This window comes from Ranitomeya imitator, chromosome 3, assembly GCF_032444005.1.
Source record: "Ranitomeya imitator isolate aRanImi1 chromosome 3, aRanImi1.pri, whole genome shotgun sequence".
NCBI lineage: Eukaryota > Metazoa > Chordata > Amphibia > Anura > Dendrobatidae > Ranitomeya > Ranitomeya imitator.
The window spans coordinates 470,451,852-470,477,168 of NC_091284.1; the positions used below are offsets into that span (position 1 = coordinate 470,451,852).

At 47.1% G+C, this 25,317-nt stretch overlaps 1 protein-coding gene across 1 annotated transcript in view; it reads left to right on the top strand.

Moving 5' to 3' along the window:
• The window catches only part of LOC138670277 (zinc finger ZZ-type and EF-hand domain-containing protein 1-like), a 306,056-nt gene that overhangs the window by 108,531 nt on the left and 172,208 nt on the right, over positions 1-25,317 (top strand). The window contains exons 15-17 of the mRNA XM_069757472.1: positions 13,397-13,539; positions 15,262-15,395; positions 15,553-15,623. Of these exons, the coding sequence (XP_069613573.1) occupies positions 13,397-13,539; positions 15,262-15,395; positions 15,553-15,623 (348 nt within the window). The remainder of the gene's footprint in view (positions 1-13,396; positions 13,540-15,261; positions 15,396-15,552; positions 15,624-25,317) is intronic.

A 25,317-nucleotide genomic window follows, 5' to 3' on the forward strand; every position in this document is an offset into this window, starting at 1 on the left:
CCGGCCAGCATCCCTTCCCCGCTGCCGTGGTTCTAATTTAGTCCCCGGCTTCGGCCCATGCTAGGCCGCAAGCCGATAACCCCAAAAATTTAGTCCCCGGCCTGCGCTAGGCCGCAAGCCGGTTACTGTTCCTGCAGGGGAACCGCAGTCGCACACTGGCAAATTGAGCTCTCGGCAGGCGCCAGGCCACAAGCCGATATCTCTGCCTGTATTCCGGCGGCAAAAAACTTTAGTCCCCGGCTTTTGGCCTCAGCTAGGCCCCAAGACGGTAACTTCTAGCAGGCACCGAAAAATTTAGTCCCCGGCTTGCAGCCGATCAGGCCGCAACCCGGAGGCGCTGCCCACGCTATGGCGCGTTCCGGTGGCCCCTCCCACGATTCTGGCGCTTCTGGTGCAAAATGAGAGGCGCCTGTTGTGTTCTCGGGGGCCATATTCTTACCCCCCTTTCCTCCGGAAATGGATCCTGTATTTGGGCACCGAGATTAGTGCTATTCTGCAACAGGAATCAATTTAGCTTTGGCCACCTGAGCAGGATCTGGGACATATCTGCTCAGGGTAAGGGACGCAACCCCCCCTTCCCTCAGCCTTATCCCCTTCTACCATTTTCTGTAAGTAGCCCTGTAAAAGGGCTCAAGAAAATGTACTTTAGGACTTAAAGCTCTCCGTTTACAAGCCTGCACACTTTAAGTTCAAATCTCAGCAAAGCCTTACAACAACTCTAATAAGACTTTTTCAGTCTCTTCTATTTCACCGCATGTAAATCCTGCCAGCCTGCTTTTATCCCAAAGCGCAGAACTCGACACTCTGCAAGCCAGTGATCTCTAATACGCTCAGGAGGCCCCCCACTGTCAGAGTCCAGGGTAGTTAGTCCCTCTACGTTCACATTTGCGTTGTGCGATGTTGCGTCCGAGACGCAACGCAAAACAAAACGCACCAAAACGCACGCTAAAACGCAGCGTTTTGCGACGCAAGCGTCCTTTTTTGCCGATTTTTGGATGCAAAAAAAATACAACTTGCTGCGTCCTCTGCGCCCCACGCTTGTGGCAAAAAAAACGCTTGCGTCGCAAAACGCAGCACAACGCATGTCCATGCCCCCCCCCATGTTAAATATAGGGGCGCATGACACATGCGTCGCCACGGTTGCACCCGACACAACGCAAATGTGAACGTAGCCTAAGCGGGTATCATCACTGTTGGACTCTCCAAAGCCATTGGATCCATCCATGGATCGCTGATCCTATCACTGAGGTGGATGGATCCTCTCATACCAGGGGGCCGTCGGCTGGCAGGGGCCGCATGCAATCCAGATACCTGCAGGCATCTGGAAAACGGACATGTAGTTTGTCTACTAAGCTATCATGTGTCTTGGCATCCGCGATCACCGCTCCTCACTCTAGCGAACAGGATTTACTTATTGAACCCGTCTCCCGCACTCCATAGGTTGCTGAGGACTCCGTTTCTGCTCACGCTGTTTTTCAACGGATTCTCTACATAGGAATGCCTGGGCTGATTTTTAGAGGTGACTGGTCCCTTAAAGGGCACCGATCTCCCCTCACCACCAATATTTAAGATCATGGAGTGGCGCCCCCGTATCCTCTCCTGTTTTGTAGGATGCAATTCCTGGACTATTTTTTATTTTTTTTTAAAGGCGACGGGTCCCTTAAAGGGCACCGATCTCCTCACACTGTCAACAGACGAGCACATGGAGTGTCACCTCCATGTATCCTCTTCTGCAGCCAAGCCTAACGCCGGACAATGAGCCCTGTCCACCCAGAAACCCCCCCCCTCTCTCCGCATCACCACTATTTATAGCAGAAGGCGGAAGATCCCTTTCCACTCCCCTGTTAAGAGGATGGTGGATCACGGGTTCATCATTTCAACTCTGCATGACTTGTCAGTCACCCGCACAGGGGTGTCCGGATAAGTGACCGTCAAAGAAAGCGGCACTAGCAAGAGACTACTTTTTTCCTGACCTGCTGGATGCAGCCGTGCATTCTGCAACTTGGCAGATTAACCTGGGTAGAATCTCCTGTAGTATACCTACCGGTATCCCTGCTCGATGGGTCATCCATTAATAAGACAACGGACTGACAGATCGCAATCTGGTTCGTTTCCGCCTTGCGGCCTCCGGTTCAGCGCTCTACCCTTCCTTAGCCGCCGCGTGTGTTGCCAGAGCAATGGTCTCCTGATCAGAGGCCTTCAATATTTTCTTTTCTAACAGTAACCTTTTCCTGAAGACTGTACAGCTGGTCAATTGGGCAAGCAGACTAACTGCTTCACGCCTCTTGGATGCATCTACCTGAGTGGCGCTGTCAGTAGCAAATGCCATTACACTCAGAAGGACATTAAAGCTCAGAGAATGGAAATGTACTCTGCGTTCAAAAGGCCTCTGACATCACTCCCTTACCAGAGTGATCGGTTATTCGGTGAGAAGTTGGGAGTGTTCCACAAGCAATAACAAAAGTTTGCATATTTCCTATAGACCAATCAGCAGTGGATCAGTTGTCCAGGACGGTCTAGATCTAAGGGATCTTGGTTCCAAAAAGGGGACCGCTAAGTAAAACCGACCCTGAACCTCAAACTTCTACCAAGCTTGACAAGGTCCTCTTTCTTCGGATGGAGCTCCTCCTCTCAGCCATTACTTTAACGGATAAATGTGGAGTTTTCTCACATCCACCGACATTTGGGATGCTTACCTTCACATTCCTATATCTTCCCCTCTTCAAAAAATTCCTTCGCTTTCCCTTTCACGAACAGCATTTTCAAATCACATCCTTGTCCTTAAGCCTTGTTACCGCACCCAGAGTGTTCGCAAGGGTTATGGCGGCCGTTATGTTCCTCTTGCACCCTAGAGGCGTGGTCGTCCTGCGCTATCTGGTCGACTTTCTAGCCGCTCTTCCAGCCCTGCGCTGAGTCGTCTATATCTATTGCAATACCCTCTCTCTCCTGGGCTGGCAGCTAAACATAGACAAGTTTTTCCCTAATTTCGAGCCCAGCAAATATCTTTTTCCAGTTCACCACCTGACAGCACCATTGGAGGATATCCTTCTTGCCCTCAGTGGGACAGGAACAAGCGGTTAAAAGGACCCTCCCCACTCCACCCACCAGTGTTTTTCCTGTCCCACTATGGATAGGAATGGCAAGCTTAGCCTTTCCCTTCTCTGCCGCAAGATATCTGCGGCTGATACCTGCGATGGGGGGTCCCTCAGCCTCCCCAGTGTAGCGCTGCTCCTTGGATCGGATCAGTTCCTCCATACTGGGGGCTCTCAGTCCGGGCGCCTGTTTACTGGGGGGTGTATGCGGGGGCCATCTCCAACACGGCAGCCAATCCCAGCATGCGGCCGCGGTGAGCGCTCTCAGCGCGGCAGCCACTGCTAACTCCAGGACCAGCGGTCGTGTCACTTCCGGCCGACGGCCGCGTCCCTTCCGGTTGCGACAAGCGCCAGACAGCGGGATGCCAGCGCCGGCCTCAGGAGGTCTTTCAGCACGGTCAGACCGCGTAGGACGTGGTAAGGAGGGCAGGATCAACCAGGTAAAGAACAATCTAAAAATGGGGTATGTGGATTTATGTGCCGCAGGCAATCCTGATAAGGAGCACCCGGCTATTGTACCTTTTTATAATGGAGGAATCCACCAGACCTGAGGGGCCAGAGCTGTCACAGGGGCAAGGAGAGCCTCCCAACCCCGCACCTGAAAAGAAAAAGGCTGGGAAGAATAAATGTCCCATTTGCGCATCTAGATTTCCTGAAAACTGGCAGAAACCGCTCTGCAAATCATGCACATCTAAGATCGTCGGCGAAGAACAGACGTCATTCATAACTAATATGAGAGTAATGATACATCAGGAGGTTTAGGCATCCATCTCGAGCCTGAATTTCCCCAGACCAGCCAGACAGAACCGCAAACATCGCGGAAAAGACCGAGGGAGTCCAGCCCTTCTTCTGACCAAGAAGATACGGAGGGGTCGGATCAAGAAGAAAGGGAAGAACCATTAGGAAGAGGAAATATCTCTTCTCGGCAGCAGATATGGATGAACTCCTACATGCAGTACGTAACACCATGCAGTTACAGGACAGTCAAGAGGAAACCTCAATCCAAGATGAAATGTTTGGCGGTCTGCATACTCAACTCACTAAAGTTTTCCCGGTTAATAATCATATCCGTTCCATGATATTAGGAAAATGGCAGGAGGCGGAGAAAAGGCTAGTGGTACCTAGAGACTTTAGACTCCGTTTACCTTATAATCAAGACGATAAAAAGGTTTGGGATGAAGTTCCTAAGATAGATGTGCCATTAGCAAAAGTGGCAAAGAAGACGGCAATTCCGTTTGAAGACTCCTCCGCATTGAAGGATCCAATGGATCGCAGAGCAGATGAACTGTTGAGGAGAACTTGGGAATCCTCGGCTGCAATAATACGTGCTAATATAGCAGCAACCTCGGTAGCCCAGTCCATGCATTTATGGATGGACAATCTGGAAGAACATCTCAGGGCTAAATCCTCTAGAGATGTTATCCTCAAATCCCTACCATTACTAAAGCTGGCAACAGGTTTCATGGCAGACGCTTTGGTGGAATCTGTACGATTCGCCGCCAGAAGCGAATCTTTATCCAATGCAGCCAGAAGAGCAATCTGGTTAGAGACTTGGTCAGGCGATATTCAGTCAAAGAATAAACTTTGTGGGATTCCGTTTTCAGGGGGTAAAGTGTTTGGGCCTATTCCAGACGACATATTAGAAAAAGCCTCACAAAAAGAAAGGGTTCCCTGAGGAAAATACTAAAAAAATTCCAGCCCTTTCGTAGATTCCGACCTAGTCAGAAGACAGACTACAGGGGGAAAGGGAAGACTGGGAGATGGTCCTATCCCATGGGTGGAAAAGGTAGAGACTCCATCTTCCAGGGTTCAGGTTCAGGGAAACCGAATAAATGACATCAGAGTGGGAGGTCGATTACAAAGGTTTCTGGAGGGTTGGCAGAAAATATCCAAAAACCCTTGGATTCTGCAGGTGATTGCTCACGGTTACAAAGTAGAATTCACCAGTCCTCTTCCAGAAAGGTTCGTAGTAACCAGATTTTCTCCCCTCTTAAACTCTCCTATGTGGCCAGACATCCAGGAGTTATTAGAAATAGAAGCAATCGTCCCAGTACCCATCTCAGAGAGAGGCAAGGGCCATTATTCACACCTATTTTCAATAAAAAAAAACATCGGGAGACTCCCAGACGATTATAAATCTGAAACCCCTGAACAAATGGATAAGGTACAGGAGATTCAGGATGGAGTCTATAAAGTCCACAATACCTCTCATAGACAAGGACATGGTGATGTGCACCTTGGATCTAAAGAGTGCATGCATACTACCATGTCCCAATACACGCTTGTTACCAGAAATTCCTGAGATTCGCCCTGACGAACAGAGGGGTAGTTTATCACTTTCAATTCAAGTGTCCTCCCTTCGGCCTAGCCTCGGCCCCAAGGATATTTACCAAACTAATGTCAGAAGTAGTCGCCTATCTAAGGAATCAAGGTGCTGCCATAGTACAATACCTAGACGACTTTTTGATAATGGCGAGGTCAGAGAAGCTTCTCAAGATCGACCGCGACTTCACACTCTATATTTTACAAGATCTGGGGTGGTTTGTGAATTGGGAAAAGTCATGCCTAATTCCAAATTCCAGAATAAATTTTTTTGGGGTCATATTAGATTCCAACACCAGAACATCTTTTCTACCAGAGGGAAGACAGAAGTCGTTAATCGAGAACATATATCGGTTCATAAAAAGCACTTCCTCTGTAAGGGAAGCAATGAGAGTTCTAGGCTTAATGACAGCCTGTATTCCCTGTGTGAAATGGAGCCAATTTCACTCACAGGGGTTACAGAAGCAAATCCTGAAATCTTGAGACAGAAGGCAAAATTATCTGGAGAAGAAGATGGTTCTTTCTCATTCGGTAAAGAAGTCCCCTAACCTGGTGGACCGTCCCGGAAAACCTGAAGGTGGGAGTTCCATGGATCCTCTATCCCTGTGTCACTGTTACCGCAGACGCCAGTCAGTACGGATGGGGCGGGCACATAAGAAGGACATACTACCAAGGGAAGTGGAGTCCAGAAGTGTTGGCCAAGTCATAAAACTTCAGAGAACTGTATGCAATTTGGAAAGTGCTCTACCAGGCCCAGTCTCAGGTCAGAGACAGACACGTGAGGATTCTGTCTGACAACGTGACAGCAGTGGCATTTCTAAGGCACCAGGGAGGCCCAAGACATCCATCTCTACAGCACTTGGCAGACCAGATTTTCAGATGGGCAGAAAAATCCGTCCGGTCCATCTCGGCAGTTCACCTGGTGGGTGCCAAAAACCAGGTAGCAGATTTTCTAAGCAGAACGACAGTAGATCCCAGAGAATGGGAATTGAATCCAGAAGTGTTCAGCAATCTTTGCCAGCGGTGGGGGGACGCCTCTAGTGGATCTCTTTGCCACCAGATCAAATGCAAAGGCCAGAGCATTTTTCTCTCTCAATCCTCTAGAGGGAGCAGCGGGAGTCGACGCATCTCAACATTGGGGAGAAGGTCTTCTGTACGCTTTTCCACCCCTGCCACTGATCCCGAGAACACTCAGGAAGATACGGGACGAAAGAGCAACTGTAATCCTGGTGGTTCCATTTTGGCCCAAGAGGAGCTGGTTTTCTCTTCTATCCAGAATGACGACAGAAACACCTATCCTCCTGCCGAAGAGGCAGGTCCTTCTGTGCCAAGATCCAGTGTTACACAGCAATCCGGATTCACTACAGCTCTCTGCCTGGATCCTGAACGCCTGACTCTAAAGGCCCCGTCACACATAGCGAGATCGCTAGCGAGATCGCTGCTGAGTCACAAGTTTTGTGACGCAACAGCGATCTCAGTAGCGATCTCGCTATGTGTGACACGTAGCAGCGATCAGGCCCCTGCTGTGAGATCGCTGGTCGTGTCGGAATGGCCTGGGCCATTTTTTGATCGTTGAGGTCCCGCTGACATCGCTGAATCGGCGTGTGTGACGCCGATTCAGCGATGTCTTCGCTGGTAACCAGGGTAAACATCGGGTTACTAAGCGCAGGGCCGCGCTTAGTAACCCGATGTTTACCCTGGTTACCATAGTTAAAGTAAAAAAAACAAACGCTACATACTTACCTACCGCTGTCTGTCCCCGGCGCTGGGCTTCTCTGCTCTGGCTGTGAGCGCCGGGCAGCCGGAAAGCAGAGCACAGCGGTGACGTCACCGCTCTGCTTTCCGGCCGCTGTGCTCACAGCCAGAGCAGAGAAGCCCAGCGCCGGGGACAGACAGCGGTAGGTAAGTATGTAGCGTTTGTTTTTTTTACTTTAACTATGGTAACCAGGGTAAACATCGGGTTACTAAGCGCGGCCCTGCGCTTAGTAACCCGATGTTTACCCTGGTTACCCGGGGACTTCGGCATCGTTGAAGACCGTTTCAACGATGCCGAAGTCTTTCCCCTGATCGTTGGTCGCTGGAGAGCTGTCTGTGTGACAGCTCTCCAGCGACTTAACAGCGACGCTGCAGCGATCCGGATCGTTGTCGGTATCGCTGCAGCGTCGCTAAGTGTGACGGTACCTGTTATGAAAGGCAATTCAGTACTACAATGGACATAGCGGTCAGAGCACATACAGTGATCTGACAATAACCCAAAATCATAGAACGAGCTCTGAGACGTGGGAACTCTGCAGACCGCAATCCCTAATCCTCTCCAAACAACACTAGAGGCAGCCGTGGATTGCGCCTAACTCTGCCTATGCAACTCGGCACAGCCTGAGAAACTAACTAGCCTGAAGATAGAAAATAAGCCTACCTTGCCTCAGAGAAATACCCCAAAGGAAAAGGCAGCCCCCCACATATAATGACTGTGAGTTAAGATGAAAAGACAAACGTAGAGATGAAATAGATTCAGCAAAGTGAGGCCCGACTTTCTTAACAGATCGAGGATAGAAAAGGTAACTTTGCGGTCTACACAAAACCCTAAAGAAAACCACGCAAAGGGGGCAAAAAGACCCTCCGTACCGAACTAACGGCACGGAGGTACACCCTTTGCGTCCCAGAGCTTCCAGCAACAAATTAGACAAGCTGGACAGAAAAAATAGCTAACAAATAGCAAAGAAGAACTTAGCTATGCAGAGCAGCAGGCCACAGGAATGATCCAGGGAAAAGCAAGTCCAACACTGGAACATTGACAGGAAGCCAGGATCAAAGCATTAGGTGGAGTTAAGTAGAGAAGCACCTAACGACCTCACCAGATCACTTGAGGGAGGAAACTCAGAAGCCGCAGTACCACTTCCCTCCACCAACAGAAGCTCACAGAGAGAATCAGCCGAAGTACCACTTGTGACCACAGGAGGGAGCTCTGCCACAGAATTCACAACAGGTACCTTAAGATCCAGAGGCCTGTCAGAAGAGGTTATCACCACACTCAAGGCAAGCAGGAATCCGGTGACTTCAGTGATCTATAACAAGATCTGGAAGCGGTATTGCTCTTTCTTAGGAGAGATTCCTATAGATACCTCAAAACCAGACACTCCTAAAATCCTTGACTTTTTACAACTTGGATTTAAAGAAGGCCTCTGGCCTAGTACTTTAAAAGTACAGATTGCGGCCTTTAGTGTGTTTTTGACTCATCATTAGCCTGCCATCCTTGGATAGCAAGATTTGTTAGGGCCATACAAAGAATGAGACCTCTTGTGAGGAAATCGTCTCCTCCTTGGGACCTGAATTTGGTCCTTAATGCACTGTGCAGATCCCCATATTTACTATCAGAGGACATGGACATAGCCAATCTCTCTTTTAAAACAGCTTTTCTAGTAGCCATCACTTCAGTTAAGAGATTGGGGGAAATGCAGGCTCTATCCATACAGGATCCGTACCTCCGGATCTTTGACGACAGAATAGTCTTAAGACTTAATCCAGCCTTTCTCCCCAAGGTAGTCTCATCTACAAACATAAACAAAGAAGTAATTCTTCCCTCATTCTGCCAACACCCTAGAAACACGAAGGAAGGGGTCTATCATAACCTTGACGTTAGAGAGACGGTTCTGAAATACTTAGGGGCGACTGAAGCTTGGAGACGAGACACGAACCTGTTCATACAGTATGGGGGACCAAATAAAGGTTGTAAGGCAGCGAAGTCAACCATTGCTAGGTGGATTAAGACTACTGTAAACCTAGCGTATACAGCCCAGGGGAAGGATCCCCCAGATATCCTTAGAGCCCACTCAACCCGAGCTATTGCTACATCATGGGCAGAGAGGTGGGAGCTTCAGCAGAACAGATCTGTAGGGCTGCGACTTGGACCAGTCTTTCTACTTTTGCCAGACACTATAAACTAGATGTCTTATCAGAGCAATTAGCTTTTGGTAGAAAAGTATTACATGCAGTAGTCCCACACTTGGTTTCCATTCTTTGGTATTCCTCCAATAGTGCTGTCAGGTGGTGAACTGGAAAATGGTAATTAGACCTACCGGTAATTGTATTTCCAGGAATCCATCCTGACAGCACTACTAGTTCCCTCCCACTGCAAATTTGTATTAATAAACTAATGTGATGTAACATTGGTGTAAATTTGTTGAATAAACTTTTTTTTTTTTTTTTGCATTCATCCAGATGTGGTACTTGGAAAATCACTGGTGGGTGGAGAGGGATGGATTCCTTTTAACCGTTTGTTGTTCCTGTCCCACTGAGGGTAAGAAGGATGTCCTCCAATGGTGCTGTCAGGATGGATTCCTGGAAATACAATTACCGGTAGGTCTAATTACCGTTTTCGTGGATGATCCTGGAATCTTCCAGAAGGTCGGTCATTCTCCCTTGAGACAAGGCCGTTGCCCTTCAACAGGGAGCTCGCGCATTTGTCCTCTCTCCCTCATTCCATTCGCCTTGCTAGGTGGATTCTGAGGGAAATTGGTGACGACAATGTAAGCTGTTTGCTTCGATCTTCTCATTTCCTGCAGGTCAATCAGGCTTTCAGGGGGTAGCCTCTGAGCTCCTTCCTAATCCAGGGGAGATCCTTTCTCCCGGTTCAGCGGTTATTAGTGACTACTCATTGTTCTAGGGATCCGAACGATACGGCTAATTCTACAGCAGGTCCACTGCCTTTTGGCGGGTCATCCCACCCGATTCAACCCGACAATCCCACGTCTCTGCCATACGGCAATCATCTAGCACATGCCCACTGTCAGGCGTCATGGCCGAGGTACCTCACATTCTCTGTTGGGCCACGATCTATCATTTGGTGATCTCGGCACTACACATCTCAAGAGTAGAACTCTGGGTGGTAGACGCCGTCAGGGTCCCGCCTTATGTGAGTGGGAACTTCACTCGGAAGTCTTCCATCAGATCTGTCTTCTCGAGAGAACTCCAGATGTAGGTCGGATGGCGTCCAGACTGAACGCCAATGTACTCTACGTTCATGGTTTGGCCTCCAGATCTAAAAGCCATCGCAGTACATGCTCTGGTTCTTCCATGGTTCCATTTTACATAACCCCTCTTCCACTACTTCCGAGATCTTCTCGGAAACAGGAAGGGCCCCAGTGATACTGGGAGATCCTCACTGACCATGTCAGGTTTTCTCGATTGCGGAACTAGTATTTTTCCGTCTTATTGCAACAAACTGCAAATATGGACTTCCTCGCAGGGACTCTTCACCTGTGGTTCTTCCCTTAATGTTCCTAGGAGTCTTACAGTAGACTCCTTTTTGATCCGAACAGACTTTATTATCAGGAAGGTCGCCCCCTTTTTTCTCTGATCTCTTCATCCTGACGAGTATTCGGAGCTAGCCTCTCTGTTCTTTCAGCCTTTTTTTCCCTTATTACCATGAAAGCAAGGTTGGCCTCAGGCCATCCCCGTCCCTTGTTACCAAGGTGGTATGGTATTCCCACAGTTATGAGGGTATCGTTTTTTCCTCATCTCTTTCCACACCAGTCCACAAAACGGAATGGGTTCCCCATATCTGGACATGGTGCCTGCTCTATGTAGGTATGTCTCGAAGATGGCGTCCTTCCGAAGGTTAGACGCTTTATTTGGGCTACCTCACAGTTATAGGACGGTTCCCTGATGACGTCAGGAAGGGTTTCGCCGTTTTATCGGCCATGTTAGCCTGGTGGATTCGTTACACCATCCGGGAGTCCTTCCGTGCTAGATATCAGCCTATCTCCCTGTCTATCGAGGTTTCTAGGCACCAGGTGTCAGCAGTGCACGCCTGCAACCTTGCCGGTTCGTCCAGTCCGCACGCATTCTTGAAGCACTATGATTTCCAATCCTCCACAAATGTGTGAGTCTGGGCAGGCGGACTCTGCAGGCCGCGGTGGCGCACTTGTAAGTAGCAATTTCACAAGGCCTGATCTGATGTTGTTCCCACCCAGGGACTGCTTTGGGACGTCCCAGGGTCTGTCCCCCCAATGAGGTGAAGGAGAAATAGGGATTTTTGTGTACTCACCGTAAAATCCTTTACTCCGAGCCATTCATTGGGGGACACAGCTCCCACCCTATTATTAGCTTGTGCTTGTTATTTATAATTTGTCATTCTATATTCTCATGTATTGTTATTGATCTCCTACTGCTTTTGCACCGAACTGGTTAGCTGAGAGCCAGCAGGAGGGTGTATACTGCAGGGGAGGAGCTAACTTTCTTTGTATCACTTAGTGTCAGCCTCCTAGTAGCAGCAGCATACACCCAACGGTCTGTGTCCCCCAATGAATGGCTCGGAAAAAAGGATTTTACGGTGAGTACACAAACCCCTATTTTGAGGACTCTCTCTATTCTTATATTCGGTGTTCTCATATTGTATTATATCATTAACTAGTCTCTTCCACTGTGTTATTGTGGGAGGCCCATCCACCTTCATCCATCTCAGTGCTATTGCCTTCCTGGCAAGGAACATAGTCTCACAAAGAAATTTTTTTTTTATCATAATGGGGCCACACTTCCCCTTCTACAACTCCCGATACACAGTTTTGGTGTACAATCTACTGGGCTCTAATGATTTGTGACAGCATGTTAATCACTTGCCCCCAGTATCGTTGTATGACCACACAATCACCACTAAGATGCCAAAAGTCAGCACCTAAGTGCCTGCAGCTCTGGCACCTATCAATTTAATGGCATGATCATTGAAGCTGCAGTCCCGAGGAAGGGATGCTTCTCTCCCCAGGTCATTCAGACTATGATCAGGGTGAGAAAACTCTCTTCAGGAATTTATCATCGCTCCTGAAAAGCTTTTTTTTCACTGGTGTGAAGATAGACACACCGCTTCCATGACTTTTTCCTCTTCCATGTATACTTGCGTTTTTTGCACTCATGACTAGAGTCTGGTTTGTCTCTTGGTTCCCTCAAGGGCCAGGTCTCTGCACTCTCAATCCTGTTTCAACAAAGTTTGGCCTCTCACCGCCAGGTCAGGACCTTCCTTCATGGAGTTGCTATTCTAGCACTACTGTATTGTTCACCCGTGGATCCTTAAGCTAATTCTGAGCGTTTCAGTTCCTGAGCGGTGGCAGCGCTGGTTCAGTCGCTTCTCTGAGTATATAGAGCGGTGGCTGTCCTGCACCACAGGCCCTGACTGACAGCCGGCCCAAATGCAGAGCCAGTGTCAGTCAGGGCCGGGGGCGTGATTACAGCCGCCGCTCTGTATACTAAGAGCAGTGACTGGCACTGGCTGAGTATTAGGGCCGGCTGTCAGTCAGGGCCGGGGATGCAGCTTCAGCCACTGCTCTGTATACTAAGAGCAGTGACTGACACTGGCTCAGCATTATGGCCGGCTGTCAGTCAGGGCCAGGGGTGCAGGTACAGCTGCCGCTCTGTATGCTCAGAGCAGTGACTGACACTGGCTCAGCATTAGGGCCGGCTGTCAGTCAGGGCCGGGGGCGCAGTTACAGCCACCGCTCTGTATGCTCAGAGCAGTGACTGAACTGGCGTCGCCCCCGTTACTAAAACCAGAATATTGTTGGGGGGAATAAAGTTGATTTTCTCCCTGCAGTGATTGGCTACGTGCTGGCGGCGGGTTGGTTAATAATGTCTTTAAGCTGCAGATTAACCCCATATCTGCTTGTTAATAGCAATTTTTTTTCTGCTGGCAGGTTCCCTTTAAGCAGCAGGTTTTTTTGTTGCTTTCCCCTGTGAAGTGAGCGGTTTTGCAGTTCCCTGCACAGTAGATATGTGGGATCACCACTATGCACTATGATCAGTATGTCATTCTAATGATATGTTGCACTATTCTTACATAGGAGAATAGCTCTTCACCGAATAGGAATGTTTCTTTTCCATGACTTGTAATGAAAAATTAATAGAATCTGTAAGGAGTGATTATTTTGTTGCCAATTAAGCTTTTCTGATGATGGATAAAGATATATTAATTTTCGGGTTGTTTCTCCCCACAGCCCTAGAGAAGAGTATATTTCTGTGCAGACTATTCTGTTGCAGCTACTTCAGAGCTGTTCTGGTACCCTCACTGTGGAAGCTTCCACCCCTAACTCTAACCAAGTGCAGTATGCTCAGGAATTATACGCTCACTTGTGTAAAGGTGGGTTCCTTTTTCTCATATTTCTTACTATTCTGTTCATGGGTTTTCCCAATTAAGACATTAATTAAGACCTAGTTGACTAGGTTGAAACAGAAGCTGAGTACTAAACTGGAGTGCCAGGTCCTGGGAAGATAACATGGAAGCCATGGATAGTGCTGATAGGACCGCAAAGAAGTGGTAGAATCTGTGGAAAGCAGGGACGACTTGAGGAAAAACAGGCCCCACTTTCAGATGGTTGAGGCGTCGTGTCACGGGAGCCACGACACAGGGGAACATGGGTCAATGGGCTTTCGCAATGCAGAAGGAGTTAGCGTAGGGGCTATACTGTCCTGAAGAGGCTTGAAACTGGACCCAAGATCCTCTTCACTCCACGTTATGGGGGGTGCAGGCAGGTAGCAGACAAAGGCAAGGACTCTCCGAACCAGTGCACGAATGTTGACTGCGTCAGGAAACATTCTTGCATTCAGGCAGAAGTGTTGTGGCAATAATAATAATAATGTTTATTTCTATAGAGCCAACATGTTCTGCAGCCCTTTACAAATTGTTCTTGGTTTTTTGTCTGGATTATAGAGGGGCCATTCCATTATGTTTCCCTTGCCTAAGGGAGAAATGAGTAGAAGTTTAATAAAGGATGAAAAATATAAGCACCTGTGTATGCATCCTACAAGACACCAAGCTAAACTGAATAGCTTGGTTCCACTAGCCTATTGAGGAGGAGTATCCGATTTTGTTTTTTGTAAAGGGGTCATCAGCTACTTGGACAACCCCTTTTTATTCCTCATGTATAGCCGCTTTAAAATAAAAACACCTATATACTCCCCCAGAGCCTTGTCAGCGGTGTCTGCATTCACATTCCCACGGCTCACGTGAGGTTATGTGAGCCCAGTGCCGAAACAGCGCTGGCATCGATTTCCCTGCCTTCAGACAATTCAAACCTCAAGAGTAAGTCTAAGAGCAGTCTCAGCCCTGACTTCCTGTTGTTGATCAATATGTCTGAAGGCGGGGATAGTGAAGACAGTGCTTATTGGGCACTAGGCTCATGTGACATAACCTCATGTGAGTGGCGGAATGGGAGGCGAGTATATGGGGTTTTTATTTTAACAAGGTAAAACAGTAATTGCTGCTTACCTGCCTATTGTGTATGGTCAATCATACACCCATGGTTTCCTATGTCCCCGATGAAGTGCCTGAAATAGTTATGAAATTATTCTTCTTGATAGTTTTTTTTTTTTTCATGACAAAGCGTCACTTTAACAGGGCTGTAGACTTATGTCCCCTGTATGCATGTTCAGCACAAGAATAAGCACCAATTAGGAATTGATTGCTTTTCCTGTCTATTAGGCTATGTGCACATAAATCCGCAGTGCAAAACCGCTGCGGTTTTTACTGCTGATTTATCGCGGTTTTTAATGCGGATTCTGCTGCGGTTTTCATTTTCCATCTGCATTTTTCTATTGGAGCAGATGGAAAACCGCTGCAGATTCCGCATAAAGAATTGACATGCTGCTGAAAATAATCCGCTGCGTTTCCACGCGGCTTTTTCCGCAGCATGGGCACAGCGTTTTTGGTTTCCTATAAGTTTACATTGTACTGTAAACTCATGAGAAACTGCTGCGGATCTGCAGCTGTGGAAACGCTGCAGATCCGCATCAAAATCCGCAACGTGTGCACATAGCCTTAGTGTCACAGTTTGGTTAATCACACGATTCTCTCTCATTCCAGCTATGAACAACATGGACATTTCCTCTTTGTCTTCCCAAGCACTCATACAAGAAATTACTAACACTTTACTAAATGGAGCTGCAGTTTTTTTCCCTGACCGTCTGGCAAGACGAGATCAGTTGTTTTCATTAATGGTAAGAATATGCAAGTAGGAAGTGTACATTATGTCAATATAATGAATGTAACTTAATTTATTTAAATATTTTCTTTTTTTGTCTTTGATGGGTATAACTGAATATAAAATGATCACATAAACTGGGAATTGCACTTATTTTTATTTTTTTTGTGTAGAAAAGAATCACTGAAGAGAAGCAACCCGAATCCACTCAGATCACTTTCCAGTCCCTGTGTACTTATTTCAGGTGACAATTACAATTAATCTTTCTAATTTTTTTTAAGAATTTTTACTTGATCGCAGTTTTACCACAACTGCCTAAAACCTTTGTATTGTACTGTAAGTCTCTAAGAACAGTGGAAAAACTTTGTAGCTCCTTGCTCACCAGGCATTAAGATAAAATTAGAAAACAATTGTTCATGTCAGTTACTGAAGGTTTTTGGTACAATATCTTTAATGACTTGTGCTAGACAATTTATAGTTACAACAGGAAAAGTGTGAGCTAAGTGCTGTAGCATATATCTGAGACCCCACCAAACCAAAGCATTAATCTTTCTTACCATATGTATTAGTATATGAATATAGAGATTAGAGGCTCAAGGCAGCTATACCACTTAAAGGGAAACTGTCAGCAGGTTTTTGCAGTTTTTTTTTAATCAGATAGTCTTTATTAAGTTTTATAGTACAACAGAAAACAAGAGGTAACAAAGATCCCCTGTTGATCCCCCTATCTTGCTAGAACAGCTTCTGCGTTGCACATCTTTCTAGTAAAAAAAAATCATAATATGATCATTCATTAAAGCCGTGACATTTTTCCAAAGAAGGAAACCGTGGTTCAAGCATCTGTATTGCCAAGATTTTAACACTATAAGGTTCGGATGCGGCTTTAACCCCTTAACGACCGCCGATACGCCTTTTAACGGCGGCAGTTAAGGGTACTTAAACCACAGCGCCGTAACGGCGCCGTGGAAAAAGTAAATAGCGCCCCCCAGAGTCCGATTTTCTCTGGGGTCTCGGCTGCCGGGGGTAGCCGAGACCCCAGAGAACATGATTCGGGGTTTTTTTTTACCGACCCCGCTTTTGCGATCGCCGGTATTTAACCGTTTACCGGCGATCGCCAAAAAAACCCAAAACGTGATTTCCCTTTTAATTTCTCTGTCCTCCGATGTGATCGCACATCAGAGGACAGAGAAATGGGGTCCCAGATAGCCCCCCAATACTCACCTGTCTCCCCTGGTGCTCCTCGTGGCTCCCGATGGGCGCCGATATCTTTTTCTGGCAAAAACATGGCGGGCGCATGCGCAGTGCGCCCGCCGGCCGGCATCGGGGGGTTCTTTGGGGTCTCGGCTGCCCGGGGGTAGCCGAGACTCCAAAGAACATGATCGGGGTCGGTTATACCGACCCCTGTTTTGTGATCGCCGGTAATTAACTGTTTACCGGCGATCACAAAAAAAAAAGTGGTGTGTAATTCTCTGTCCTCTGATGTGATCGCACATCAGAGGACAGAGAAATAGGGGGATTCGGGGACCCTATTATACTTACCGGTGTCCCTGGGTCCTCCTGCTTCTTTTCCTGGCCACCGGCGTCTTCTTTGGCAAACAAAATGGCGGGCGCATGCGCTGTGCGCCCGCCATCTGCCGGCCGGCAGGAGAAAGCAGTTGGGGCTAAAATTAGGGCTAGGGTTAGGGTTAGGGCTAAATTTAGGGTTAGGGTTGGGGCTAAATATAGAGTTAGGCTTCTTTCACACTTGCGTCGGTACGGGGCCATCGCAATGCGTCGGCCCGACGCACATTGTGAAAATTGTGCACAACGTGGGCAGCGGATGCAGTTTTTCAACGCATCCGCTGCCCAATCTATGTCCTGGGGAGGAGGGGGCGGAGTTACGGCCACGCATGCGCGGTCGGAAATGGCAGACGCGACATACAAAAAAACGTTACATTGAACGATTTTTTGTGCCGACGGTCCGCCAAAACACAACTGATCCAGTGCACGTCGCGAGCCGTCGGCAATACAAGTCTATGGGCAAAAAACGCATCCCGTGGGCACATTTGCAGGATCCGTTTTTGTCCAAAACGACGGATTGCGACGGATGCCAAACGACGCAAGAGTGGAAGTAGCCTTAGGGTTAAGGTTGGGGCCAAAGTTAGGGTTAGGGTTGGAGCTAAAGGTAGGGTTAGGGTTGGGGCTAAATTTAGGGTTAGGGCTAGGGTTGGGGCTAAAGTTAGGGCTAGGGTTGCGGCTAAAGTTAGGGTTAGAGTTGAGATTAGGGTTAGGGTTTGGATTAGGGTTACGCTTGGGATTAGGGATAGGTTTGGGATTAGGGTTAAGGTTAGGGTTGGGATTAGGGGTGTATTGGGATTAGGGTTAGGTTTGAGGTTAGGGATGAGATTAGGATTAGGGGTGTGTTTGGATTTAGGGTTTTGATTAGGGTTATGGTGAGGGTTGACATTAGGGTTTTTTGGGGTAAGGGTTGTGATTATCGTTAGGGTTGTGATTAGGATTAGGGTTAGGGGTGTGTTTGGGTTAGGGTTGGAGTTAGAATTGGGGGGTTTCCAGTGTTTAGGTACATCAGTGGGTCTCCAAACACGACAGCCAATTTTGCGCTCATAAAGTCAAATGGTGCTCCCTCCCTTCTGAGCTCTGCCGTGCGCCCAAACAGTGGGTTACCCCCACATATGGGGCATCAGCGTACTCTGGATAAATTGGACAACAACTTTTGGGGTCCAATTTCTCCTGTTACCCTTGTAAAAATAAAAACTTGGGGGCTACAAAATCTTTTTTGTGGAAAAAAAAATATTTTTTATTTTCACGACTGCATTCTAAACTTCTGTGTAGCACTTGGGCATTCAAAGTTCTCACCACACATCTAGATAAGTTCTTTGGGTGGCCTAGTTTCCAAAATGGGGTCACTTGTGGGGGGTTACTTCTGTTTAGATACATCAGGGGCTCTGCAAACGCAACATGACGCCCACAGACCATTCTATCTAAGTCTGCATTCCAAAACTGCGCTCCTTCCCTTCCGAGCTCTGCCGTGCGCCCAAACAGTGGTTTACCCCCACATATGGGGTATTGACGTACTCAGGAGAAATTGCACAACAACTTTTGTGGTCTAATTTCTCCTGTTACCCTTGTGAAAATAAGAATTTATGGGCGAAAAGATCATTTTTGTGTAAACAATGGCGATTTTTTATTTTCACGGCTCTACGTTATAAACTTCTGTGAAGCACTTGGGGGTTCAAAGTGCTCCCCACACATCTAGATAAGTTCCTTAAGGGGTCTAGTTTCCAAAATGGTGTCACTTGTGGGTGGTTTCCACTGTTTAGGCACATCAGGGGCTCTCTAAACGTGACATGGCGTCCGATCTCAATTCCAGCCAATTCTGCCTTTAAAAAGTCAAACGGCGCTCCTTCAATTCCAAGTTCTGCGGTGCACCCAAAAAGTGGTTTACCCCCACATATAGGGTATTCGCATGTTCAGGAGAAATTGCATAACAAAATTTATGGTTACTTTTCTGTTTTTACACATGTGAAAATAAAAAAAAATGGTTCTGAATTAAGATGTTTGCAAAAAAAAGTTAAATGTTCATTTTTTCCTTCCACATTGTTTCAGTTCCTGTGAAGCACGTAAAGGGTTAATAAACTTCTTGAATGTGGTTTTGAGAACCTTGAAGGGTGTAGTTTTTAGAATGGTGTCACACTTGGTTATTTTCTATCATATAGACCCCTCAAAATGACTTCAAATGTGATGTGGTCCCTAAAAAAAATGGTGTTGTGAAAATGAGAAATTGCTGGTCAACTTTTAACCCTTATAACTCCCTAACAAAAAAAAATTTTGTTTCCAAAATTGTGCTGATGTAAAGTAGACATGTGGGGAATGTTATTTATTAACTATTTTAAGTGACATATCTCTGATTTAAGGACAAAAAAATACAAAGTTTGAAAATTGCAAAATTTTAAAAATTTTCCGCCATATTTCCGTTTTTTTCATAAATAATCGCAAGTAATATCGAAGAAATGTTACCACTAACATGAAGTACAATATGTCACAAAAAAACAATCTCAGAATCAGCGGGATCCGTTAAAGCGTTCCAGAGTTATAACCTCATAAAGTGACAGTGGTCAGAATTGTAAAAATTGGCGCGGTCACTAAGTACCAAATTGGCTCTGTCACTAAGGGGTTAAAGAAGGGTACTACTTGCGATATAACGAAATTTTATTTTAAAGAACTAAATTAAAGGAATTGTATGATTGCATACGTCTTGTATATTTTAACATATAAAGATTAAGTACATATACTCAAATAATCACCAAGGAGCTTTTAAACATAATCCGTCTGGAATATCAGAGAAGCAACACCAAGACAGAGAACCCTGCGAAATTCACAACACTGCATGGATATCCACACTTGCAGGTGTCACAACACTGTACACGTATAAGTATAGGTATCCAACTTTCTGCTTCTGGCTTAGTTATGTTTCTATGGCCTTATATAGTGATTTACACTGTTTAACTCTGGTTTCTGCATCGCCCTCCCAAGGATTACATAAATCCACATCAGACAGAGGTTAAACAAACCTCCATGTTTTACATGAACAAACATAGAGAAATATACAAATATTTGTGAGTTAAAAGCATGTAGACAATAAGCAAACCGCTCTCAAGATTGTGTAACTATGATCATTGTCTATCTGTAATTGTATGACCAGCGATGTTGGTCTGTCACGGTCTGAATGCATTCTGTATATTTCACACTACAGCATATAATAACATTTCTGGAGACCGTAAGTTGCGTAACATTACCAATATTTAACCAGGCCATTGTATTGTAGTTGTATAATTCAAGAGCTAGGGGCCACATGAAGCTTCTCCATGAGCAACCAAAACACATCTCATTGTAAATGTTCCATTTAAGTATTTGTTAGATATTTATATATTATTGTATTTTCCGGCGTATAAGACGACTGGGCGTGTAAGACAACCCCCAACTTTTCCATTTAAAATATAGAGTTTAGGATATACTCGCCGTATAATTCAGGGGTCTTTTTATACACCCGATGTTGTCTTATACGGTGTGTGCGGAGCTCTGAGGTCGCCTCATATGGTGCAAGGAGCGGTCCCGGGTGTGAAGGAGAGGAGACTCTCATCTCATCTGAAACAGTTCCCACGTCATTAACCCATTTAGTTTTAGTACTTTGGGGGTACCGAATAAGGTACATGTGTGCAAGGTTACTGTAAATCAGAGATATAAGCCCTTTGGTATTTCTCTGTGATCCTATTATCCACTATATCCACCTTCACAAATTTGGTGGTTGGTTTAAACTGAGTTTGAAATGCTGGCGTAGTTTTATAATGCTGTAGAAAATGTTATGTTGTAAGGGAAATGCTTCTTCCTGCAGTCTCTTGAACATTTTGAAAACTATTTTCTTCTAATAAATGAATTCGTTTCTGGACCCCAAACTGTTGCCAGTAATCAAAGCCTTGCAGGGACACACACTCTGGAATATTGCTATTGTCCCAAATTGGTGTCCATTTTTTTTTTTTAAAGCAGTGATGTTTTGTAACTGCTTAATTTTATTCCAATCTTTTCAATGAGTGCTATTGTTGGGTATATAAAAGAGCACTTACAAAATTGGAAAGTAATGAACTCTACCCCACCATATGTTGAAAAACACTCCCAACAGAGTTACTTATGGTGTTCTTCCCCCCAACCTTATAAATGTTGATTTTGGGATGCTAAATAGTAAAGTTATGGATTATTTGGTGCTAAACTGCCTTCATCTTTGGGTTTTTGTAGTTTTTCTAATTTAATACGCTGTTGACCGTGTCAGCATATGAGGTCCCTAAATAAGACTTGTTTTGTCAAATCTATTTTGGAAGAGTCAAATCAGGGCATTATCCAAAAAGTATGCGAGTTGGGGCATAAGTATCATTTTAATTAAGTTTAACCTTATCACAACTGGAATATACTGTATAATTTAGTTCAGGCCAGTATCTTTTGTTTAAATTTCATTAATAGAGGGAGCAGTTAAGTTGCTAATTCTTAGCAATTTTAGAGGATACTGGAATACTCAAGTATTTAAACCTAGACATCTCTGGCATCAGAACATTAGTGCATTGTAATGAAGCATGTCTGGAGACCAAGGAGAGCAGGACCGACTTAAACCAGTTTATTGCCAAGCTCCAAATTTCTCCAAAGCTGGAAATGGTCGCCATCATGCTCACCAAAGAAAGTCACTCGCATCCCCAGAAACAGCAGGTCACATCTGCATACAATATCACCTTCTTTTCCTTAATTCAGTGTTGAATTCCATTTATGTCCTTCTACGAATTACTACTGCCAAAGGTTCAACCCCTATTGCAAGTAGCAGAGGAGACAAGGGTCTCCACTGATCGGAGAGGAGACAATTGACCAGGCGTACAACTATTCGCTTTTACCTTGGCTTTTCTCCTTCGCCACATTGGGGAACACAGAACCATGGGTGTTATGCTGCTGTCGCTAGGAGGCTGACACTAAGGCTACTTTCACACTTGCGTCGTTTGGCCTCAGTCGCAATGCGTTGTTTTGGGGGAAAAAATGCAGCCTGCAAATGTGCCCGTAGGATGTGTTTTTTCAACATAGACTTGTATTGCCGATGGATCGCGACGTATGGCCATATGTTGCATCCGTCGTGCACTGGATGCGTCATGTTTTGGTGGACCGTCGTCACAAAAAAACGCTCAAGGGAACGTTTTTTCCGTAAGTTGCATCTGCCGTTTCCTACCGCGCATGCGCGGACGGAACTCCGCCCCCTCCTCCCCGGGAGGCAGCGGATGCGTTCAACGCATCCGCTGCCCACTTTGTGCCGAATTTGCACAACGTTCGTCGGTACGTCGCGCCGACGCTTTGAGACGCAAATGTGAAAGAAGCCTAAGTTGAGACAAAAAGTTAGCTCCTCCCCTGCAGTATACTCCCTCATGCTGGCTTCCACAGACCCAAATCAAGCTTAGTGCCTGTAGGAGGCACACAGGGTCTGCTATTCAGGCCAGAATTTCTCTGATTTTTTTGATTTTTTTTCTTTTTCACTATTTAATTTTTTACCCGGATGAAGGGGCGACTGAACCTTTCAAGGCTCCGATCTCCCCGAACCAACAACAGGCGAGCACGGAGAGTGTCGCCACTCCATATCCTCTCCTGCGACATGGGATGCCACTGTCTGGGCTGTTTTTAAGGGCGACGAGCCCCTTCAAGGGCACCGATCTCCCCTCCTCCCTTAACAGACGAGCACATGGAGTGTCACCTCCACGTATCCTCTTCTGCAGCCAGGCCTATTGCCGGACATTTTGCCCTGCTCACCAGGTTATACCCTCGGATGCTCAGAACCACCCTCCATCGTGGCATCCGTGCAGCCCCCCCACTGCATCGCCGCTGAAAAAAGCGGATGGAAGTAGGCGGACGGTTCCTCTCAACCCCCCTTTTAAGGGGATAGTGGGTGGAGTCTCCCCCAACCCTGCAGCGTCCTAACTACCCCAGGCACAGCTCTGACTTGCTGCATCTGCAATCCCCTTCATATTGGGGTAAGTGCCACCCAGGAGGGGTCATTTTCCAGCGGTCATAGGAGGGCTCCATAGCGGCAGGGACTCCACAGGGCTCTGCGGCATCTTTCCCGGCGGTCCGCTGGTACGCGCCGGCCGAAGCCATAAATTTAGTCCCCAGCTTCGGCCTAGTGTGGGACGCATCCCGATAGGACCCGCCCACCGCTCGCATCACTCTTGCGGCTCCGCCCTCAGACCTGGCGCTTCTCGCTCCTTGCGAGACTACCTCCCAGCTCTCGGCAGCCATCTTCCCCCACTGCACAGCAGCTCCGGCCGCCTTCTGCGCGTGTCAGCACTCCTGGATGCGGTCTTCCCCTACCCACCTTATCAGATTGCAGGACACAGGACCTGGATAAGGAGACTGCTCTAAATGCTTCCCTGCAGCACTACCCCACATCGCTTCCACTAGCAGTGTTTTTACTTATATTGGGGTACATCATGTCGCAGTCAAGGGCTAAAAAGACTACAAAGGTACATACCACCTTTTTCACTGCGTGTACAACCTGCTAGGCTCCTCGGCCTCAAAGCTCGCCTCTCTGCTCAGCCTGTGATGCCCAATGTGCTCAGGAGCCTTCCGCCGCTACCAACCCCAGTGTATCTAGCCCCCCACCCCGAGTGGGCCCCGTCACTGTCACAATCCACTGCTTCATTGGCCAATGCGATTGAATCCCCTCATGATCCCTCTGGGGAGCGGGGCACTTGTCTACCTGTGTTAAGAGACCCCTCCCTTACATCATTGGCCAGCAGGGGCCGCTCTTACCTGAAGGAGGTATGGACATCCAAAAAACAGATCCGCACTACCTCTCCTGAGCGTTCATGCCATTCAGCCTCTGGTAGCTCCACTTCCAGCTCACCCTCTCCAGGGGCTCACAGAAAACATGACTCCGAATGTGTCTGAGGCATCCTTGGACCCGGATTCTCTGGAGTTTGTCGACTGTGGACTCCCTCATTGAAGCCGTCAATCACGCGCTAAAGGTTGACGATGACCCTAATTCGGCACCGGATCATGCGGTATCTTTTTAAAAGAACCAAGCGATCCCATAGGGTGTTCGCCTCTCACCCGGATTTTTTAGATATAGTCCGGCAACACAGGGAGCGACTGGATAAGCGCTTTACGGGAAAAAAGGCCCTGGAAACTAAGTATCCCTTTTCCGCAGATCTTGTCAAAGATTGGACGGAACCTCCACTAGTGGATCCACCGGTGTCGCTTTTGGCTACCAAAAAGCTTTTATCCGTACCTGATAGGGCTTTGATTAAAAATCCCACAGAATGTCAAATAGATTCCCTGGCTCGCTCAGTATATGAAGCCTCAGGTTCCTCTATCCCCTTCCTTCGCTGCAGCATGGGTCGCAAAAGCAATGGTTTTCTGGGCAGTTGCCCTTGCAAAATCCATTCAGGACCAGGCTCTTCCGTCTGAGGCGGCGGATCTCGCCAAACAAATTGCTATGGCTGGAGACTATGTGATGTATGCGTCTTTAGATGCAGCAAACTGCAGCACAGGCCTAAGACTGCTTTTCAGCGTCGGCAACATTTTCGCTTTCGGCCCTTTCACAGTAACCCATTCTGGTCCACCTTCACAGCCTCGTCCAGATCAGAACGATCTCCACATACAGAGAGATACCCTCGGCCCTCATACAGGCCGAATCTGTCCTGGCGAGGTAAGCCTAGGCAACTCAGAACCAGGAGATCCAGGCCCTCCAGATTTCCTTTACAATGACTCGGGGAGTTATCCAGTCGACACCACCAAAGTAGGCGGAGGCCTGCTTCTCTTTCAAAATGTCTGGCTTTCCGTCATCCATGACGAATGGGTCAGAAACCCGGTGTCTTCTGGTTACAAAATAGATTTCTCCGCCTCCTCTCAGGCACGGTTTTAACCCTCTCGTCTCCCAAGTTCAGGAGCTCAGTCTCGCGCACTTCACTGCGCCATCGAATCTCTCCGCCGAAACAGGGTCATTGTTCTGGTTCCAGAACACGAGAAATTCAGATGTTTTTAATCAAACCTCTTCGTCGTTCCAAAAAAGGATGGGGCGGTGCGCCCTATTTTGGATCTAAAGCTCCTAAACAAGTGTGTAAAAGTCTGGCACTTCAGGATGGAATCCCTCCGGTTGGTCATCTCCTCAATGGAGAGAGGAGAGGTTCTAGCATAAATAGATACTTATCTCCATATTCCAGTCTTCCCGCCACATCAAAGGTTCCTGCCTTTTGCCATCCAGGAGGTCCATTTTCAATTCACGGCGTTACCCTTCGGCCTTGCCACCGCGCCCAGGGTATTCACAAAGGTCATGGTGGCGGTCATGGCCATTCTTCACTCCCGAGGAGTGGTCGTGTTGCCATACTTAGACGGCCTCCTGATCAAAGGTCTGTCCTATC